Source organism: Cornus florida, unplaced genomic scaffold (genome assembly GCF_030987335.1).
Source record: "Cornus florida cultivar Cherokee Brave unplaced genomic scaffold, ASM3098733v1 CherokeeBrave_3.0.0_Hap2_Chr05, whole genome shotgun sequence".
In the NCBI taxonomy this organism is placed as follows: domain Eukaryota; kingdom Viridiplantae; phylum Streptophyta; class Magnoliopsida; order Cornales; family Cornaceae; genus Cornus; species Cornus florida.
The window spans coordinates 102,955,815-102,978,446 of record NW_026775575.1 but is presented as its reverse complement, the minus strand read 5'-3'; the positions used below and the strand labels follow the sequence as shown (position 1 = coordinate 102,978,446).

At 32.7% G+C, this 22,632-nt stretch overlaps 2 protein-coding genes and 1 non-coding gene across 5 annotated transcripts; 2 read left to right on the top strand and 1 right to left on the bottom strand.

Moving 5' to 3' along the window:
• Window positions 1-22: 22 nt before the first annotated feature.
• TRNAS-GCU (transfer RNA serine (anticodon GCU)) lies at window positions 23-104 on the top strand. The gene has a single exon. It is a non-coding gene; the product is annotated as a tRNA-Ser (tRNA).
• Window positions 105-1,069: 965 nt separating this feature from the next.
• Window positions 1,070-4,510, bottom strand: LOC132308093 (serine/threonine-protein kinase RIPK). Its single transcript, XM_059806071.1, has 5 exons — window positions 3,878-4,510; window positions 3,573-3,708; window positions 3,008-3,144; window positions 2,672-2,795; window positions 1,070-2,409 (listed from the first exon to the last, which is right to left on the bottom strand). Exons 1-5 carry the CDS (start codon window positions 4,259-4,261, stop codon window positions 1,847-1,849), a joined length of 1,344 nt encoding a protein of 447 aa, XP_059662054.1. The 5' UTR covers window positions 4,262-4,510; the 3' UTR covers window positions 1,070-1,846.
• A 6,738-nt stretch (window positions 4,511-11,248) lies between these two features.
• Window positions 11,249-20,812, top strand: LOC132308092 (fatty-acid-binding protein 2). Of its 3 annotated transcripts, XM_059806069.1 has the most exons (12): window positions 11,250-11,405; window positions 11,975-12,003; window positions 12,120-12,546; window positions 12,726-12,948; window positions 15,514-15,589; window positions 15,689-15,791; window positions 17,040-17,108; window positions 19,344-19,380; window positions 19,522-19,596; window positions 19,687-19,738; window positions 19,944-19,988; window positions 20,111-20,812. In XM_059806069.1, exons 3-12 carry the CDS (start codon window positions 12,251-12,253, stop codon window positions 20,206-20,208), a joined length of 1,074 nt encoding a protein of 357 aa, XP_059662052.1. In that variant the 5' UTR covers window positions 11,250-11,405; window positions 11,975-12,003; window positions 12,120-12,250; the 3' UTR covers window positions 20,209-20,812. The 3 variants fall into 3 exon arrangements, with proteins under 3 accessions (XP_059662051.1, XP_059662052.1, XP_059662053.1); XM_059806068.1 differs by having other exon boundaries at window positions 11,249-11,405; window positions 11,975-12,546; XM_059806070.1 differs by lacking the exon at window positions 11,975-12,003.
• Window positions 20,813-22,632: the final 1,820 nt, after the last annotated feature.

Sequence of the window (22,632 nt, the reverse complement as noted above, 5' to 3'; positions counted from 1 at the left end):
TACCACACCAATCTCACAGTTCGTCGCTTTGGCCGAGTGGTTAAGGCGTGTGCCTGCTAAGTACATGGGGTTTCCCCGCGAGAGTTCGAATCTCTCAGGCGACGATTAAATTTGTTTTTTACTCTTAACTTTTTATATTTCTAATTTATTTGTTTTTTTATATATTTCTACTTTATTTATTTTTTCTATTTATTGACGTGCAGAAAATTTAGCAGAAGTCACCCTACACAATTCTTGGACACATTATGCATACTTATGAGTGAACAGATTATGCATTTTCCACTAGCATTCTACTTGTCAAATTTCTTGAAACAAACAATAGAAAATGTTCATCAAAAATGGTTTTCAATAATGCCCTGAATCAGAACCATAGACAACCTACTTGTGTCTGCTTTAGCCTCCACATGACAGTGGCATATGACAACCTAAGGAAGCTGAGGCCATTAGAACACACGTTGATCGGATAAGAGCTAGCCAAAACTTGTTCATTGACTTGGTAATACTTTGTAGGATTTTGAAAGTACATTCTCACTTTTGGGAGCCAAAATCCATATAATTTTGGCCTTCGTCACCCAGAAGGAACTATTACTATAGAAATGATCGACGAAATTATTTTATTTTATTTTATTTTATTGCAAAATGTTGGCATAGGATATTACATACTCCTGGAACAAAGGATTGGTTCCCTCTTAAACTTTGTCTCAATTATTTTTAAAACTTTTTTGGTCCAAAAAAAAAATCCAAGGGGGGCTGCTTGGGCAGAGGATATATACAATTCGAGGGCCGGTGAGTGGTTGTTGAAGTCATCTCTATTCTGTTATTGAAGTAATCAAGTTGTTGCATCTATTTTTTCCTCATATGAGAGTGTTAGAATTCTGCATTAGATTGAGACACGAGGCAGGTGTTTGTCAATTCTCAAGCTTATTAATAATTTAAATAATTTTCACATTTAATATGATTTTTCTACTCCTGTAATCAAGTTGTTGCATTATTATTATTATATTTTTTTGCCTATATGACAGTGTTAGAATTCTGCCTTAGATTGAGACATGAAGTAGGTGTTTGTCAACTATTAGGCTTATTAATAATCTAAACAGTTTCACATTTTGTATGATTTTTCTATGTTAATACAATTCTGCACGCTAGCAAGAACTGAAATTCTCAGCCCCTTCACCAACCATCAGTCCCACCCCCAACCCCCCAGCAACAAAAAATTTAAACACAAATAAAAAGAATAAAATGCAATCTGAAATACATGAATGGTTTTTATTCAAAGTGGTCTTGTGGCCTGGTTGTATGCTCACCGAGCACCGGGTTATGTCAGCCTGGTGATATGCCAAAGTATGCATCTGTTGAGGAAACAATCCAATGCCTCATAACCAAATTTATATGTATCACTAAATTAATTTTGGTCGTGTACATACATCTCTACTGATCATATGCTGCTAGCTTGCCCCCGACTTCTTCTAATTCAACAATGAATTATCAGTTCACACACAGAAAGAAGTCTTTCCCTTTCCATAGCTCCTTTCTGCACAAAGTTCCCATAGACATATTCAAAATTTTAATTTTTTTTTTTTTTTGAACTGTTTGTGGCATAATGTGTAATCTTTTCAGGAGATTTGCTCTTTCATGGGACCATGTATAAGATCACTATGATTTAAATCAATCTCTTTTCCTAACAAGAAACAATTTTTTCCTCAATATCCAATCCGAAAAACCAGTTTATCTGGAGTACTCTTCCATGTGAACTACAAGCAGCATACTTTTCAAATATTTGCCATATTTCTGGCATATAAAACCATTCGCAGTTTCGTACTTGCAATGGTTTCTCATCTTTAGATTCTTAATAATTCTTGGGGGAGTTTAAACCATTCCCAAAATTCTTATACAAAGCAGGATCTGAATAGGATGCTCGTGGCATTGGCAATCTGATTCGATGTCTCCAACCGGGACCGGGTTTCTGCCTATAATAGTGGTTTCCATCATCTTCAAGGTCATCCCTTTCTGCTGCACTGTCCTTTGGTTCCTCATTGCTAACACAACTTCTGCCAACATTTTCATTTGGAACTATGTACACAAGCGGTCCAACTGATGCGTCATCGAAGTCCTGAAGAGGCTCCAAGATCTTTATCACTTCAGTCATTGTAGGCCTAGGCTTTGGGTGGTGGCTCAAGCATTTGTAAGCCAATGCAGCCACCTTCTGGGCACCCTTTGCGGAAAACTGCCCTTCCAATCTAGCGTCTATTAGACGGTCAAGCTTTCGAGGGTCATTTAATTGAGGCCTTGCCCATTCTACTAGGTTCTGCTCTCGAGCTGGACGGGACTTGTCCATTGCCCTTTTACCTGTTAGCAGCTCTAAGAGAACCACTCCAAAGCTGTACACATCACTCATTGTTGTCAAGTGGCCTGGAATTAGTGATGGTAGTGAATTGAGTTAGGTTAGACAAAGTCCAAGTCAGTAATAAGTACTTCTTTGAACCTTAAAGAGACAACATTGGGTGGCCTTTGAAAGTATATCTTCGATTTTGAAATTACCTCAGATTAATTGAAAACTAATGGAAAAATGAAGCAATCCAAAATGCACAAATCAATTGTTCATTATGAAATTGCTTCCAAAAATCCAAATGCAATCTAAATGCTTTTTCAGAGAAAAATTGGCTAGCATTACCAGTCATGATGTACTCGGGAGCAGCGTAGCCATGTGTTCCCATGATACGCGTCGATACATGTGTGTCATCTCCTTCTGGACCATCCTTTGCTAGCCCAAAATCTGATAGTTTAGCCTTGTAATCCTTGAAATAAAACAAGAGGTAAAATGATTAGTTTTGTCAAATAACAACTTTTTTTTTTTTTTTTCTTTTTCTATTTAGTATTTTTCATTAAAGTTTTCATTGTAACTGGAGCCTGTTAGATAACAAGATATGCTTATGGATATCATTCTTCAACAAATTGTAACTTATACACAGAAAATATACAATGAAGAAAGCTCAACAGGGTAACTTACAGAGTCTAACAAAATGTTTGAAGCTTTAAAATCCCGGTATATTACTGGTTTATCTCCTTCATGTAGGAAAGCTAGACCCTTTGCTGCTCCAACTGCAATTTTCATCCTGGTTGACCACGGCAAGGCAAGAGAATATCCTGTATATACCCAAAATGCACAATACATATGATGATGATGATGCTCATATGCTCAAGTGTGAGTACAAAATTTCTTATTGCATCGTTAAGGTTTTAGATTCATTTACTGAAAAATAAAAGGTATTAACTTCTCCTATTTTTCAAAAGATATGCCTACACTAAATATTTGCACTCCTCAGCCACCATACTATTACAATAGACCAAGGCCTACCGAAAAATTGATTTTGTTGTGGATGATTGTTAGGTCACTATCAGGTAATATTAGTACTTCTAATTTTTCTTTTAGTCCTAATTATTAAAGATCAATGAGACTCTTATATGTGTTTTATATGTGTTTGTATTGAAAAAAACAGATTTAATTTTGAGTTGTCTAGACCAAAATAAATGCTATAAAGAGCACAGGAAAGAAAAATGGATAAGCAACTTGCTTCTGAAAAGTTGATTTTCTAAGCTGCCTCTTGCCATGTATTCATAAACTAGGAGTCTGTGCTCATCTTCCCAACAGTATCCAATCAACTTAACAAGATGTGGATGCCTCAATTGTCCAAGAAAGATTATTTCAGCCTATATGAAAAAAAATCACTATATATAGTTAAAATAAAATACAATTAAAATCTTCCCCTTAAATTGAAGAAAAGACAATTAAAATGCTCTTCCACAATAAAAACTCAGATAGGAGCATATGGGTGTTTTGTCAAAATGATAAAAGAAACAGAGAAGAGAAGTTACTGACCAGCCACTCCCTGTGGCCTTGCAGGCCATCCAAGTCCAGCAACTTAACAGCCACAGGCTGAGCTTTCAACCCAGGCCTCAGCTTGTCATCAATGAACCCCTTGTGTACCGGTCCAAACCCGCCTTCGCCAAGCAGATTAGTTACTGAGAAATTGTGTGTGATCTCTCTGAGCTCTGCAAATGTGAATATGTGAAGGTTGGAGGCAATGAACGAATTCGAGAGATCGTTAACCGAGAGTGGTGACCCTGGATTGCTCAAGTCTGAGAGTGATAGCCTCTGAAAAGATTTTTGTTTCACAACCTCTTTCTTAGATTCTGGTAGAGGTCTATTAGTCTTGTAACATGTTGGGATAATATCTCTCCAAGTGATCTTCCTGAGAGTCATCCCTTAATAATCAAGAATGACAACAACAAATAGAAATAGACTTTTTCACAGAAAAACTGAGACCAAAAGCTCTTATTGTGAAAAGCTTTAGATAGATGAAATATTATTGGGAATGAGTTTAGACACCAAAGACTTTAGGCTTAAACCCATATATATAGAGGTTCCATTCACATTGTACCATTCTTTCTTGAAATTTTTCCCTGTAGATTGTAATACAAACTTGTGGAAGTTGGACATCTTTTTCTATCAATTTTCACATGAAGAAGATTATTATATTTATCTGATATGGAGTCCCAAGTCTCCCTATTGGTTAAAGGGCAACTGACATGGCTACCACTTGACTTTGTGGATTAACACATTATATATATATATATATATATTTGTCACATTAGGTGTCCTGCTATGTGCATGTTTTAAGCTCTTTTCTTAAAATAGTTTCGTTTGTTGATGTAATAAATAGCTATTGTTTGGTGGAATAATAGGAGCTCGAGCTAATAAATTGAGGGTTGGGGTATCACTTTGCTTAAAATAATGTAAAAGACAATGAGAAACTAGAAGGGTCTACAAATTTTAGGCCAGCTGCAGTCTTCTCCTGTGTGCACTTGGGGACAACAATTGTGTGTGTGTGTGTGAAATTATTAGAATTTCTTGGTTTTGAGAGCAAAAGGTTGAAAAACTCCAAAAGGCAAAAGCGACATATCAAAGAAATTGGGTCATGGAACAAAATTCCAGCCAAATAAAGATCCAAAATCCATCTTTTCAAAGGTAGACAAAATTGCTAGAAAAATCGTCTTTAATGTGTTACGTGAAATCCACTCGAGAAGGGTATATAGTTCCTCAATTTGCCTAAATATTTTCTGTTATTATATCCGGTAGGTGGAAGTTTTCTAAGCCAAACCCTCTCAGGTCAAGAATTTAAAGTCAGGTTTGTTAACTGTTACGTGTGTTCCAAATCTAACCCCATATATATATATACACACACACACATACATACACATATATGTGTGTGTGTATATGTGTTACAAGATCAAACTCACCAACCAGAAAATGGAATCGATTTTTTCAAAATTTCCAAAGTTCCAAAGACTATTTCTCTCATAATTACATAAACAAAAAAAACTTCTAGAACTTGATCTCATCTTTTAGCCGAACCAAAGACTTAAATTATAGGGCCATACTCAATTGTTTATTTAAGAAAAATGGATTATGTCCATCCCTAACCAGATATTATGGTTCCCTCTATGTGATCTTTAGACTCCAAGGTCAACTCTATTGTGGCAATCACAACCAATATTGGTTCAGTTACTTTTCCCAAAAATTGCTAGTGTTTTTTTTTCTTAGTTGACTTTTTTTCTTAATTTTTCAATCATTGTATGATGGATGTTTTATTGTCATTCTTCATTATAGGCAGGCCATAACTTATTAAAACCCAAATAATTTTTTTTTAATGTAGCTTTGATTTGAAACCATCTTAATATATAACAACTTATTTAGTTTCTCATCAATGGACCACCATGTTAATATATGGAGTGTTTGAAAGTAAGATAACTGAAAGATTCAATGGATCATTAGATGTGTCAATGTAAAATATCATTGTTTTATGTAAACGAAAAAAAATCATTTTCCATCTACATAAATATAATCAGATGCATTTAAAAGTCATATATTATATCACGACTTTATATGTATATAATATATATGTATAACATCCGGGGTCGTAGTAATTATGAAAATGTGTCTAAACAATAGAGTGAACTTTAAACATTTAAGAAACATCCGGAATGCATTGAGTGATTTGTAAAATTGAATCCATATATGATACATGTAAATTTAGACTTCACTTTATATATAACTTATCTACTCACAATTTTTCCATTAAAATATCCCCCCCTCCATTTTTTTTTTTTTGTTTTTTTGTATGACCTGCATGTGAATGAAGGCGCACAAGCAGATTAAACCAAAAACCTAAAAGGTCTATGCATATTGATCAGTCTGAAATGAAAAAATTTCCACTCACATGTTGTTGAAATGTCAAATGAAAAGGGTGAACAAACCAATCTACCCACAACCACTTGCTTTTACAACTCTAAATTTAGAGGAACGCTATATATATATGCGTGTGAGAGAGACTAATTGTGTTTGTATAGATATTTGGTAGTAACCACATTCAACATGAGTTTTGTATGACAACAACAGTTTTGGTTTTTTATTGATTGAAGACTACTTAATTTTACATCTAATAACACACATGCAATTTGCAAACTAGGAAAAACAAAATAACACATGCACGGATTTTTAAATAAACATCACTTTCAGTGAGATTGTAAAAAAAAAAAAAAAAAAAATTTATTCTCCGACTACAAATCTGTTCTCACCTTCACTAATAATTTATTCTCTTTCTTCAACGTTTTCAATTGATGTCAAACTGCACTTTCTAAATTAACAATTTTTTATTAATCATATTTTCTAAATAATTGATATTTTTGTTTTTGAGATCCAAAAAAAAGTATAAAAAAATTAATAACTAAATAAAAAATTGAATTCTAAAGAGTATATATGTATATGTATATGTATAAAAAATAATAATTTGTTTTGTTGAGTTGATTTGAAGCTGAGCTGATTTAGAGCCCCATTAAGTTAATTAAGGCGTTATTCAACAAATTTATATCAGTTGAAACTTCAGATTTTAATTGATATGATTGGCAAAGACATGTCATTTTGTGCATAAATAGATATATATATATATATATACACACACACATATTTGGCGGCTCTGTGACAGATTAGTGAAAGTGGAGGGTTGTTTCATCTTGCTCCCTCTCTCCACCAGTGGCCGATATTTGCTGTCGAATTATGAGCGCCTGATCTTAGTCATGGATTACGCATTTGCTTCTTTTCCCTTACTTTGCATAAAATAATAAAAATAATATTTAAATGCCTTTGTTAGCCTAAATTTTTTAAAATAATAGGTGCCAGTTAATTAACAACTAATTATGCTTTGCCAAATTTGCTGGAGTGATAACCCTGCGGGATAGCTCAGTTGGTCAAGTCTTGGGTTTGCTCTCCAATGATTGCCGGTTCAAGTATCTGTAGAGCCACTGGAGGCTTAGCTAGTCGTTAACTTTAGGGCCTCGTAAGATTAGTTAAGATGCGCACAAGCTGATCCGGACACTTACGATTATTAAAATAAAAAAAAAAAAAAAAAAATCTACTGGAGTGACATTATTATTAGTTGGGTTTCTCCTTTTTCAAAGAAAAAATCTTTCAAAACCATCACGCACAAGCTGACCCGGACACTCACAATTATCAAAAAAAAAAAAAAAAACAAAATCTGCTGGAGTGACATTATTATTAGTTGGGTTTCTGCTTTTTCAAAGGAAAAATCTTTCAAAACCATCATTCTCATTTAGCTTTCCTTTATATTTCAGTAATATTGCAGCTTGGCTCTTTGATTTTGGTTTTGTTGTTGCTAGTTTGCTACTCTTTTGAGTTCTAATTCAGGGCTTTTTTTTTTTTTTTTTTTTTTTTTTTTTTTTGCGTCAACTTCGAGACAAATTAAAAGTTAAAACTCATGTAAATTAATTTTCATTTTTTTATGAGTGGTCTTAAGAAGATTAGCAAATTGTTGTTGCATGAAAAATAAAAAATAAAAATAAAAATAATAAAATTAAATTATACGCATCACTTATTTTGTGGTGCATAAGCTCGGGAGTAGTATCTAAGAAGTTATGGGAGGGGGACAAAAGCGAATTTAGTGTAATTTTATTATAATTTTAGAGAGAGGCAGAGTGAAAATTTTATTTTTATAAAAAATTTCAATGTGCCTCCATCCCTACTTGGGAGTCATACTAGAGGATCACGTCAACTACGGCATCTACAAACCTCACGTGTGATTGCGCACTTGTACTAAGATTGTAGATTTTAAAATACAATGCAATTGTAATGTAAAGGATTCAAATTCGTACGAAGTTAAAAGAGCAAGTATTTGGTGTACAATACACTATGCATCAAGGACATCACAACTATTTTTGTATTATAGGTGCATAAATAAATATAGAGGAGTGCTAATTGCAGTGGCACATGCGATTGTCCTTGCATAATTGTACTCCTAATTGGTTAGGATTGTTAGAATTTCATACTAATTAATTAAATGTCTCCTACCATTGTGGGACATTTAAAATATAAATTTATAGGATAAAAGTGCCCTTTTAATTATTATTTTTTTTCCTAAGTTGATATGTATACATCCATAAATAAGTTTATATATATATATATCAATAACAGTCTCATTATGAATTATGATTATTTTCTTTCTATCTATTTTTTTTTTAATGGATTCTTTTATTTCTTTTTTTAAATGTCTTTTAACTATATACCAAGTGTGTATATAATTACTATATATATCATCTAATATCAATATCTCTGTAATATGAATCCATATATAGTGTATATATATAGATATATATATATATATAATTACACAAAAACGAGAGCTTATGTATATAAAGATACTCAATCTATATATTTATATACAAAAAGAAAAGCTGCTATTTTTATATATAGATACTCAATTTATATATATATATATATATATATATATATATATAGAAAGGAAAACTGTTATTGGTATATATAAATACTCAATATATATACACACACACACACACACGTCATCCAAGTGAGGATTGAGAAGAAATAATAAAAATAGATATTTTTGTCTCATAAATTTAATTTTAAATATTTCGTAAGAGATATCTAATTAATTAACGTGTAATTATTAAAATTCTGACTAATTAAGAATGCAACTGCAATTACCTCCTCATAAATATATAATATGGATGGACACGAACGATTTTATTCTCGAAAGTAAGGCCGGACCAAGATCACCTCCAGTGAAATAATACCCCATTTTCTTCATTTTTGTTAATGAACAGTGTATTGCACACCAAATACCAGTGGTATGTTAAAATACCATTTTGTGTAAAATATACATGGCCACCTATGATGTGTAAATTTTTTTCATCTCCACCAGTCTGTTAAGATACATTGCCACCTAGGTTGTTTTTTAGCCTTTGTCAATGACTATTGCAGTTACTGGTAGTTACTTCACCTGGGTTGTAATGTTTTCTTGTAGTTACTTCACCTGGGTTGTAATGTTTTCTTGTTGGGCTTGTTCCCAGCCTTGTAATGTTTCCTTGTTGGACTTGTTCCTAGCCTCGTCTCAAGCTTTGGCTTGCTTTCTTCATCTTTGGGCCCAATGCCTTTTTGTAAATTCTATTATTCAATAAAAATTGCTTTAATTTTCGAAAAAAAAAAAAAGAAAACATTGCCACATCACCAATGTGTAAAAGGGTTGTGTATTTTATACGGCCAAATCGACATATTTCCTTTTTCATCCATCTTTCTAATTCCATTAAAGAATCAATCATATATTAAGTAAGTTTGTAAAAGTTATATGGGTTCATGACACATGGTTGATTGTTATTGGGAGATATGTTTTTACACAAAAGGTATAAAATAACCGTTCGAGCTAAAATTAAATAATTCAAATTTTTTGTATAAATCCATCATGATACATTAGATTTACAAAATAAAATATACACAACGGTTGGAGATACTCTAAAGTAGGTAAAAATGTGTATTTGTTTTATACACAACTTCCATATATATATATATATGTCTACACTGTTCACACATACGGTTTCTTCTTCCCTCCCTTCTTATCAGCAACCGATTTCAGCAACCTAAATCCCGCTTTCCAAAAGTTCACCATTTCAGCAACCCATATTTTTTTTGTTTCCAAAATATTGTTTGTTGTGAGTCTTTTAGTTAATTTTCGCAAAAAATATCAATCAACCCAAATTGAGCAGTTGCTTAGATTTGCCCAAAGGTTTCAGAGAGTAAAAGATCATTTTTTACTTATTATTTTATTCTTCTTTCAAATCTCGATAATTCTCTTTGATTTATTTCCAAAATGAATCACACATCTATTTCTCAATTCCTTTGCTTTCATAAATTTTTCCTTCCTTTTCTTGTCATTTTATTCCAAATTAAGATAGCAATATTGGAACAGAGCAACATCTGGCATGATTTTTGTTTAATTATTTGTATACTGCATAACATCCAAAGCAGTTTGTAATTTAAGTCAATATAAATTGTACGCAACATTTCAATATAATCCTAATACATTGTTTGTACATAACATTCCAACAATTTGTAATGTTCGTAACATCCTAACATAAACCTATTTGTATCCCAAACAGTACGTATTTTATTTCATACTTATGTTACACGTAAAATCCAAACAAAAATTTACTAAAGAGAGTGCAAACCAGTGGTGCTTGTGTTCTTTAATCAGATAAGAAAAAACAAACCCAAAATCGAGATTTAGATGAACAAAGTTTAGATCTATGGATGATATTATGAAATTTCTGCATAATACTTTAGTGAAATTACATGGGTTTTTGGAGTTTGTTTACGTTTTGAGGTGAAGTTTTAAAGTTTAAAAGTTTTTGTGAGTCCTTGGAGAGTCCATTAATAGAAGCTGATAAAGTTTCGAGAGAGAGAAAGGAAAAAGAAGATGTATTTTCAAAAAGGACATTATATTTTAGATATAATATTTAAATACGTTTATATATATAGAATATAATAGGTGATAAAAATTTAGTTATCCAATACTTTTAATTGATGCGACTCATTCCCTTTCACTTATTTCAAAATGGAAAAAAAATGGACTACTATTTCTATTTCAGTGGTGGTGATTTTCCATCTTAGGCGCCAGTAGAGCACCTGTACACACGTGAAAGTTGTGAGTGAGGCTACATTTGTCTTTTCAAGAGGCAGAGGCTAAGAAAAGAGTCAACCACGAATAAGGGCAGAGAGGAACCACCGTCCCGCAACAACAAAAATACCACAAAAAGGGTGACCTGGAGAGCAGTCAAAAAGTCAAAGATATTCCTCCTTTTTTTTTATTAATTTATAACAATTCTCCTTCGGTGACTTGTTCCGCTTCCTGTTACCCAAAGCATATTCCTTTCCTCCATTCTCTGAATCTCTCTCTCTCTCTCTCTCTCAACTCAAAAATCCCTTGATCACACGTAACTGGAACCCTAATTGGCCTTTCCATCGAAGCTTCTCGTTTCAGGTTTGCTTTTTTTTTTTTTATCCCCCCCACATTGATGTGTATATACGTGATGTAGATCTAATCATGTAATTATGTATTAACAAGTAAATTGATGATTTAGCTAGCCTCATTTTAGGGTATTGATTAAGCTAGATGTGTTGGAATAATTGTAATTCTGTTAGCTCAAACCCCTGTTCTTGTTGCTGTTAATGGCTGCATTCATTTGTCCTACTCCGAGCAAGAGTTTTTTTTTTCTTCTTTCCTTTGCATGTATCTATATTTATGTATGTGTGTGTATATATATGTCAGAAACTAATGCGATTTGTTATTACTGTATTTGTTTGTGTTCGGCTGTTCGTTTTTCGATTTGAGGTCATTTCTTTCTTTGTTTTGAACAGTTTTTCTTGTAGAAGCACATTTCTTGCAAAATCACACTTTTTTTGGTCAAGATTGTCAAGAGTTTTATTTTATTTTATTTTTTATTTTTCCCCCGGCAAGGAGGATTGTCAAGAGCTTCATACTACAAAAATTGCTATCTTCATTAAATCTGAATAACTTATGCTTCTTCATTGTAATTAAAACTTGTGCAGGCGTATCATTCTCGTTTCCCACTAAGAAGGTGTGAATTCGTTGAATTGGGAATAAAGACAATTAAAAAGTCATAATCAAATATGCTGAATAATGGGTGGGTTTTTTTGGATCTTGATGGAGGTTCACCTTATGTCTTTCCTGTAGATCCACTTGCACAGCATAGCTTGGGGGGTAATTTGTTGTCCCAGATTGGTTCATTTGTCGACAGTTCTCTTTATCATTCTAGATTCTTGTATGTACCCGGAAGTCGGGCTATTCAGGAAGCTTTTTCCTCCATGTCAAAGTTTGCTGGTGCTCTGCTATTTTTGTTTGCTGGTGGGTCAGATTCCACCATGAGGCACAATTTACATGGCAATTCACACGGTTCAAATCCTTCAAACAATAAGTCCTCTATGCAAGTAAGGCGCATAGTTTCTACTAGACAAAATCTCTCAGGAGTTCTCTTCAACCCGGTCTTTCTTGGTAACATTCCGGGTTTCATTGTCAGGCAACTGTTCAGAGAAGCTGAACAGCTTCATTCGTTTCCATTCCTCTCACTAGCTGCTGCTTTGGTACCGCCTCTTGGCAATGTGTAAGTTATTGATAACATTATGAAGTCTTCTTTTACATATAACTCTGTATTTTCAAATATCTATTTGTATTTTCATGAGATTTTTATATTCAACTTGGCAAATTTTAACCGTTCCTGTTGCCTGATATTCATGATTTCACATTGTTTTAAAAAGTTCTTTCCTTGTATATGGCCATCAGATCTCATAATGTATTAGCTGTTCCACTGGAGAATAGTGATACACAAATGCAAAGAGGCATGGATCAAAGCCCTTGTCAGGTTGAGCATGGGGGATGTTCCGATATTTCTTTTCTGGATTTAAATTGGACAAGGCATGCAGTTGAACCCAGAACAGGCATTGCATTCCCTACAATTATAGACAATATTTTTGCTAGAGAAAGTAATTCCAGTTTAATGTCAGAGGTCAATTTCAAAACTTTCAAACTTCTTGTTTATGGGTTCTTTTTGGTTCTCATAACAGTAGTATCCATAACACTGTACTCATACACCTTGATCTGTATGATTATGTTTGTTCAGCTGCTTTTAAGATGCATTCCATACTTATTTGATGGATTTTCTGCAATTTCTATTGTTTTGCATGTTTTTCCTTTGACATTGATATTGTCAACCCTATCCTGGAAATTGTGAAACAATGAATTCATGGTGGCATTTATGCCAGTGGATAGTAATATTTTATGCTGTTAAGCAAAATAGACTTATCCGCTGCACTATGATTTTCATGATAGTAATATATGGTGTAATTTAGCACTATAATTTTTTCCATTTAATCATAGAAACCCAGCTTCTTAACTGCTACACCACTCTCTGGTGTGCTTCCAGTTATGCTTTTGGATGGTTTGTTTAGAATGCTGCCAATTGGTCCAATGTCTTGAGTATTTTACTGGAACTTGATTGTAAAAACTCTATATTTAAGGTGTGATTCCCAACTTCAAATGTTTTCTAATTACTAATTATTATTATTTATTTTGAGCTTGAGATTAAGAATTCATAAAGTTGCCTTTGTTATTGAGTCAAACAATTTGTACTCTATCCATTTTTTAAGCTAGCTATGTTTTTCACAGAATTAGAACTAACTAGGACAAGGTGATATTGCTGGCATAGAGAATTCTAGTGACTACTAGTCATTCAACCAGCAAATTTTTTAAAATCATGAGATCTATATTGATTTATGCAGCTTTAGAATCTTTTAGGGTTTCCAAGCTTTTTACTGCCTTCCCTGGCTGTATCAAAATATGTTGTTCTTTGGCTGTGTTAAAATATGTTGGTTTTTTGTGGTGGCTTGCTCATGACTTTGGTTGCTCTCAAGATTGACTTCCAACTTGTTGGGGACTTTTAAAGGCTTGGGTCGTGATGATGGATTTATTTGAGAGTTTTTCTTTTCTTTCTAATTCTATTTTGGGGTGTCTGCATATTTGAATTTCTTGGCTGCTGTGCCACATTTTCTTCTCTTTCTCTCCCTAACCTCTCTTTGTTAAAAAGGAAATTGAAAAATTATCTATATGTAAGCAATGAAATTTCTGAAGAGGAATAAAAATTTCTCAGAAGTTTTGACTAAAATCTTGAATACCCTTGCCTTATCTTTCAATACTTTCTTTGTGAAATTTTAATATTTGAAAGATGCAACATATTTTGATATGGTGTGATGCAGAACAGAATTAGGGTTTTATTGATAATTGGAATTAGGATTCAATTGTAAAATCACAATTCTGAAAAAATAAAATTGAATTGAAGCTTTTATTTCATTGTTTAAATGACTCTTATGGAACTGAAATTTTAACAAGAAAAAGATTAACAAAGAAGAAGACAAAAGAGAAAATGAGATGAAGATGCACAGAAAGGAGAGCAACAAAGAATTGAAGATTGCTAGTTGAGTAAAAATAATTGCTTTTGAACTGAGATGGATTAAACGGCAGAAACATAATTTGGAGAAAAAATAATCAAAATACATGATTAAGCACTGTGTATGAAATCAGGGATGTAGTCTAAATTCTTAAAAACCGAAGATTCCACGCAACATGTTGAGTTAAGGAGATCTTTCGACATAAAAATGTGAATCTCTTCAGAAGTAGTGATGGACTTCTTGATTGGTAACCACTTCTTTTTCTCCCTGCTCCAATACGCATAATCAGGATTGATAGTTTTTCCTGATCCTGCGTTTTAGTAGTGATATCTTAGTTCTGTATTTTTCCATAGATATTATATAAATTAAAAGAACAAAGATTAGATTAGAAATTGAGAAAAAGAGCCCTAAGAAAGAAAAATGACACATTTCTTTGTGAGAATCGATGAAAAAAAAAATAGAACATGGTGTAGCACAATGGTATCTCCTCTACCCCCCAAAATTGGAAGATTGAGGGTTCAAGTCGCCATAAGAGTAAATTGGGTTTGTTTTATGCGATGGTGCTGCAAGTAGAGAGGATGTGTCTTCTTGAGCTGGCTCATCGTTGTTTGGCATTTTGCTTGTAGATCAAAAAAAAAAAAAAAAGGAAAGATGAGTGGTGCTGTTCTGCTTCTCACGTTCCAGATATAGAATTGCAAATTTCTTTGTACCGCAAATAATTCACATTGTGTGGCTTCTGTTTATCTGCAATTTTATGGACTGAGGTGCAAAATTACAATTTCAATCAGCTCTGAAATTGTGTGTGTGTGTGTGTGTGTGTGTGTGTAACCAAAAACAAAATTGTGTTACAGTAAAATTAGAACTTGGAGTCCCAATTTAATTTGTGTTGCATGAATGTGCTTGCAATTTCATGATCATGACAACGGTCTAATTATTACTCCTTACGAGTCTTGCGCATTTCATTTTCTGTTTTAAGTGGTAGTTGTTCAATACAGTTCTGACTTGTTGACATGAGTTTTTAATGCATGTCATCTTATCCGTATGCTAGCATCATGCTTTCGTCTGTTGAAGTCTTGGATTTATCTTTATCACAAACTGGTTGTGAACAATTTCTGCCTGCACTTCAGGTTCTTGTTGGAACTGGATCCAGAACTATGACAATAATCAAAATTAAGTCCCTGAAGGTCTATGCATTTGGTTTTTGTAAGGACTACTGAAGCTCACTTGACACTTACAAGTTTGTAGTATTGAACTTAGGAAAACCCTTGCTATATTTTTTACTTTTCTTGCTTTTTCTTGTAGATGTTCATCCTTATGATGTCTGTCAGAAATTGGGTCCAAAGTATGCTTCTACACCTCTTGGTGAACTGAACAAACGCCATGATTTTTATGAGGATCTTCTCAGGTATTTTTGCAATAGATGTTTAATCAATTCAACCATGATTCTCAAGAATCTCTGGGTTTTTTTTTTTTTCCTAGTGTTAAAGGGCCATAACTTTGTTGAGTGGCAAAAGTTAGGGTTGACAAAAACGCGATGGCAGCCACTTCTTTAAAATATGTCATATTTTAGATTTGTACTTAATCTGTCCCTTCTTAAAAAAATCCCAAATGGGCCCTCTAAAATTTTGAGGCCTGGGCTCAAGCGCATTGGACTTTGACCGATTAATGGCCTGGGCCAAAACCAATGCTATATTGTTTCTTTTTCTTGTGGTATTAATGGTGACTGTTCAGTGCAATGTGATTTTTATGAACATTGTACGTCCTTGGTTAGTTTTGTCTCTATGATTTTGATCATAGTTGTTAAAGGCGCGCCTAGGCTCCAAAAAAGCCCCAGGCTCGAGCGCCTCAACCTACTATAGGCAAGGCCCCTTCAATCAGGCTCACATAAAACTCTCAAGCTCACGCTTTTTAGTAGGCTCCAGGCCCAAAAAAGGCGCGCCTTGTATTTTTTAATCAATTATTTGTATCATTTTCCTGTTTACTTAATGACTACTAAATTAAAGGTTCTATATCATATATCGTATTGTTTTAAACTTTTGAAATATTTGACAAAATTCATAAATTTATGGTTCACTACTCACATTAACTGCAATTAGTGCTTGATTATGAATATATATAATATTATTTGTTTAAATATGCATTACTTTATGCACGCGCCCTACTTCGATCAGGCTCGCGCCTTATATTGCGCTTAGGCTCCAGAAGGCCTTTGGCGCCTTAGTGCACCTTGAGCCGTTAACAACTATGATCTTGATATGGATCATTATGGGAGAGAACACATACTTGTTGGTTTAATGAGAAAAATGTTTGTCTGGGAGCCTATTAGTTTATCTGAGATGAGGAAATATGAAGAACCAAATCAATGTAAAGAGATGAAGCACTACAATCTGGTCCTCTTAATTTCCAAAAAGTGGCTCAAGTTGAATCATGAGATGAAAGAAGAGGTTGAAACAGAATCCTAGATTGTTAGCATTAGTGCAAGTAATTAAAAAGAGGCTTAAAGACTGTAATTTAAATTTGAAGGAGATTACTTTGGATAATCAAGGTAATTTGGTTCAATTTAGATATCAACTCAAGGATTTGTCTCTTACAATTGCTTAAACGATTTCTTGTCACCATTCCTGTGTTTATGGTTTTGGTGTGGGTGCTGCAGGCAGGATATTAACATGACTGTCAGGCTTGTGGTTAATTGCAATGGGATTAAGATCAATACTGTTAAAAAGTAAGTTAAATTTCTCCTTTCAGACATACATTTGAAATATAAACCTTCTGATGACACCCTGGTAATGATGAATCTGCCATGGATTTAATTGAAATTCATTTTATGTGGGAAGGAAAGGTACTTTATCTCTATTTTGTTGTCAAGTTAATGATGTTGATGTCATTTTTCTGAATTATCATGATTGTATTACTCTCTCTTTTGCTCTCTATCTTCTAGTGTCTATATGTCTATCATGTTAATGCTTTGTCCTTTCTATTTATATATGTTTTTAACTTCTTGAATTAGTTATTTATTTATTTATCGGGAGGGCGTGGGGTTGGCATTTAAAATAAGAACAATTAAATAAATGAATAAAACAAAGTCCATCATATAGCACATGATGTAACACTATCTTAAAAAAACTTGGACGCCACCAAACTAGTCTGCGCCATCTACAAACTATTTTATAATAAATAATCAAAACAATCTAGAAATACAATTGTGAAGCAACGAAGGTAAATAAATACAAAACTCACGAGTCTCTCCAGCATTCTTCTCAGCACCATCCGCATAATTCCCATCACTCACGCCCTCACTTTTCATCATCACTTGTCAGGATTGCGGTTCTCTTCATGTTCCTATGGAACACCTTATAAGATCCGGAGATCTATTACCACCTCCGTCCCATAAAAAGTGTCCCTTTCTAGGAACTCAACTTTTTAAGAGTGTAATTTATATATATATTTTAATTATAGTGGTAGAGAATGAATTCCAAATACACCCTTCTATGGTGGGACAACATGCTTTTATAACTTCAAGGCTAGGAGGGTAAATTAGTAATATTAAAAAAATTGTGCATTGAATTTTGAATTGGGACAATTATTTTGGGACAGCCAAAAAAGGAAAGGTGGACATTTTTTGTGGGACGAAGGGAGTATTATTTGAATATTTTGTTTTAATATATTTTTTATAAAATAAAAATAAAATAGATGAAACAAAAATAAAAAAATGCGCCTTCTGGTCGGAGTCATAATCAGGTCGGGTTGATCAGGATTGAGATATGCCTCCACAATATCGTATTACAAGAAGAGTTCTTTCTTTCAGATATAAAGTCAGTGCCCGACGGATAGAGAAGTTTATTTGCTTTCACCTAATGTTGTCAATTCTTTCTTTGCCACCACTCCTCTACTAAGTCAATTAGGAGGGGTGATGTCAAACTGGAAAGCAAGCTTATTCATAAGAGAGTAATGTGACTAAGATTCCCACTTTAACTAACGAATATAAGGGAAGCCAGCCATGTCAAAATCATGGACCAATTCTAAGGCAACCCGCTGTAGAGGTAGACGATCCTGAGGCGCCACCATCTCCAATTTTCAGTCTTCTTGCCTGCTTTTCCCTACAATGTTAGTTTCGAGTCCTTGGCTCTTCAAGTCGAGCTACCACTATTGAAAGGCGTAGACTACAATATTAGATTTATGGCTTTATTCAATATTTTAATATAGAATACCTTTGCTTTTGTCTGTAGGTTTCAGTTTGAAGACCACACCTGACTACCCAAGACTTGATTTCGTTATCCAAAATAATCTTTATTGGTGTTAAAATTGATGGTTTGAAGTTTTTGTGTATGATGACTTGATGATGTTGGATAAAAACCCAAGAGCTCCATTGCTCTTGTTTTATGTATGTGGTCACTATCATAATACTGGAATCTTTCTATTGCTCGGTTGTATATTCAGAGTGAGATCGTCTAGTGATTGCAGCATTTAGAACCCTAAGGTCTATGCATTTGCTAAAACTAATAATAATAAGAACTAGATTAACAAAACCACAATTTCTATAAGTGGCAAATGTATAGTCAGAATGGGATCATTTAGTGGTTGTGGCTGTCTGAGTGCTGCATTTAGACTTGACTATAGTCAGATTGACAGAGTCTTGAGGTGTGCCAAACCACAATTATACAAATGCAGAATAAATGAACACAAATAGGATGCAAATAACTCAGAAAATTTATAGTCATGTATGACTTATGATGGGAAAAAGTGAGAGGGAAAAAAAAAAAAGGACAAAAAAAAAAAAAAGAAAAAGAAAAAGAAGAGAGAGAGAGAGAGAGAGAGAGAGAGAGAGAGAGGATATGCATGGTCTTTCTGAGTAAGCCCGTATATGTTAATAGCACCTTTTTTAAGTGTGAGATGTGTGATCAGCACTGATGAAGAAAATGTTAGTTTCTCTAATTCATGTGTTGTAATTCTGTTGCAGTGCTTTGGAGAAATCCCTTCGAGCCCGGTTAGTGAAGGTGAAACATATGCTTATGAATTTTTTTTTCCTCATGGTCTTGCATAAAGTTTTTCTTTATTATTATTATTATTACCAGGAGAATAAATAAATAAATAAGATGAGTATTGCTGATTCATGACAATTATCTTTCCTTCTCAAGGCAAACCCAGACACTGATTATCACTGCTTGAGGGCATTTGGTTCTCTCTTCAAACAAGATGTTCCCTTACATTCGGTAACAAGTGATATAATCTCAAAATCTCTAATTTATTTCTATTTTTGAGTGCTATGAAATCTCATCTTACTCAAAATTTGATTTTTTTAGGGAACAACTATTGATTTTCGACGTACTGCTGATGGACAACTAATTACTGAAAGTAAGTAGTCATCAACAGGAAGAAGTTTCTTAATTGTAAATGTGTTGTTATGTCCATGTACATCCCCCACCCTCTTTGCAGAAGCACCCAGTCAATGGTGGTTTGAGTTCCTTATCCTGATGAGATGTTCCAGTATGCCCACTATATATTAGATATATTTTTAATTTATAGCACACGGTTTAAAGTAGAACATATTTTTTTGCAGTGGGAGGTAGTCAGATTGGAGCAGTCCATAGCAAGGATTTATGTAGTAAGTAATTATTCTTCAGATCTTCTAGTTGGCACATTTTTAAGTCTGTCAATATATCCCCAAAAAATAGCATATGATTAAAGGGAAAATACTAAAATTATAACATGTAAATTCATTTATAGGGGCTTTCTTTGACATGTACATTGGAGATGTTCCTGTGTCTCAGCAAACAAAAGAAGAGATTGGTAGAAATGTTGCAAGTATCATAACGAGATGCTAAGGTGGGTTGTTGCCTGCCTCCATTGTCTTCACTTTTAAGAACAGACAATGGGTTGCTGGTTTAATGAAGTTCTATATGCCTATTACGTAGTTACGCTTTTCGATTGGGGGTCTTTGGCTTTCATTCTTCTAGTTGTAGCTGATTTAGTGTGGCATAGAAGTGACATGCCTATCAGTATAATGCAAACCTAGGAAGGATAGCTATAATTTAAATAGATTTTTAGGATTAGTTCAAACCTTAAGTATACCTGCTTCAGGATTCTTTACAGCTATGTGGGGATTTCCACTGTACCTGTAGACTCCACTATAGTTGTAGTAGTTTTTTCCTTCATTTTCCCCAACAAACACGGGAATATATTGTATTAATTCCAATATAGAATAAATATACGTATAAGAAAATAGATGGGATATTTCTGTACCCATGACCTTCTGTAAAAGGTGAGAAAAAATGAGTCTATGTTGATTCATTATTTTGCTATGCGATAGCACTGTTGATAGTGATCTGTGTTTTGACAGCTTATATGGTAGCTGTGTAAGTTTGTAATACAAGGTAGAAGTATCCTTTTTTATATAATAAAATTATGAACTCCAGTTATTATTATTAATCTGCAATTTCTTTTTCCTTCTTTTCTATTTTGTTTAGTTCTTGAAACTTGCGAGGTTGTGTGAGTACTGAATACAGAATTTCTAAAGTTCCTTCTTCCAATAATCTGCAACTGAAAGCAAAAAAATCAACGCTGTTTGGTTCTAGTTTCTATTCATAATAAACTTGAAACATTTGTTATGGTATGGAAGTTTTTATACATGATTCCGAATTGAAAAATGAACTCATCCGATTCACGTAAAAATCTGGTTTGACCGTCATAAAATTTCAACTCAAACACTATTCTTTTCATAATGCAACTATCTTAAAAAAATTTCAACTCAAGCATGAATATTTTCATAACCTGGTTATCTTAAAATTTCCTTATACATAATTGATTTTAAATGACCTACTTTTTATTCTGCCAAGTGATTTTGTATTTAACAATGAAATACACAACACTTCTAAATTTTTATACTTAATAGCCTAGGATGTGAAAACAAATATTCTAATTAAAGCAAAGGGAAAAAAAAATAATAAAAAACAAAAGGCATTCATAAAGTTATACTGGTACCTATTTTCTTTTATGTTGGGAAATGCATAATATTTGATATATAATTTAAGATGTTTATGCATATTTGATATATAATTTAAGATGCATAAAGTTATATTGGTACCATATTTTTTATTTTTAATGAAAATAGATTGGTTTAATTTTTTAAAATGAAATAATTAAGCATCTTAATTTTAAAATAAAAAAGAAAAAGAAAAGAAGTAATAACAAAATATAATTTATTTGAAATATATGTATTGAATCAAAAAATCATTTTAGATGTTTACATTTTTAAGAAGTTGGGACGTTTATAAAGTGTAAAAAAAAAGTGTGAACAATATAGTTTTTTTTTTTTTTTTTTACTTTTTTTTTTATGCATAAATTATTCATGAGGGTAGATTGGTCCAATTTATATAATTGTAAAGTTAAAAAAGTCTTCTAAAAGATCAAAGGGTAATTTGGTCAATTTTTTTATGTAGAGGGGTGTCTTTGTCTATTTTTGAACCTGGGTGTCTTTATCCAAAAAATAGGTAAGTTTCCTTTGAATGTCTTTTTGCCAAACTTCAGAGGGTGTGATTATGTTTACCCTTTTATAAAATAATAATTTTGTCCTTTTGTATAATATGTGTGTTATTGACTTTTTATACTCAAAATCACTTTCTAATCGGTTCTAAATGGTCACCCAATAATTTGTCCAAATTCAAGGATTTTCTTCTTTTCTTTTTTTAATTTTTAAGATAAATGCAAAAAACTATCCTAATCGATTACCTTTTTACAAATAACACCCTTGAATTAAAAACTATCTCCCTGGACAATTAATTTGTTACAATTAAGGACAAACTCAATACAAAAGAGTATTTTATAAATTCTCATTAAATTATTTTTATTATCTTTTCTCTTATGTAAATATTAATTATATTATCTACCTTAATTTTATTATTAGTATTAATTTATCATAAAAAAGAAAAAGATAAATAAATTTGTAACTACAATTTCTAAATTGATTAACTTATTAGTAAAATATATCTTCTTTTTCATACAATATATTGATTAAAAACTAATAAAATACTTTTAAAAAATACATTCTTTTCATGTAATATATTCATTAAAAATTAAAAATTAATTTTTATATTCTCCATTCAATTTGCATAAATTTACATTTAATTTTGAAACTAATTATTTAAAACTACAATTTCTAAATTGATTAACTTATTATTAAAATATATCTTCTTTTTCATACAATATATTGATTAAAAACTAATAAAATACTTTTAAAAAATACATTCTTT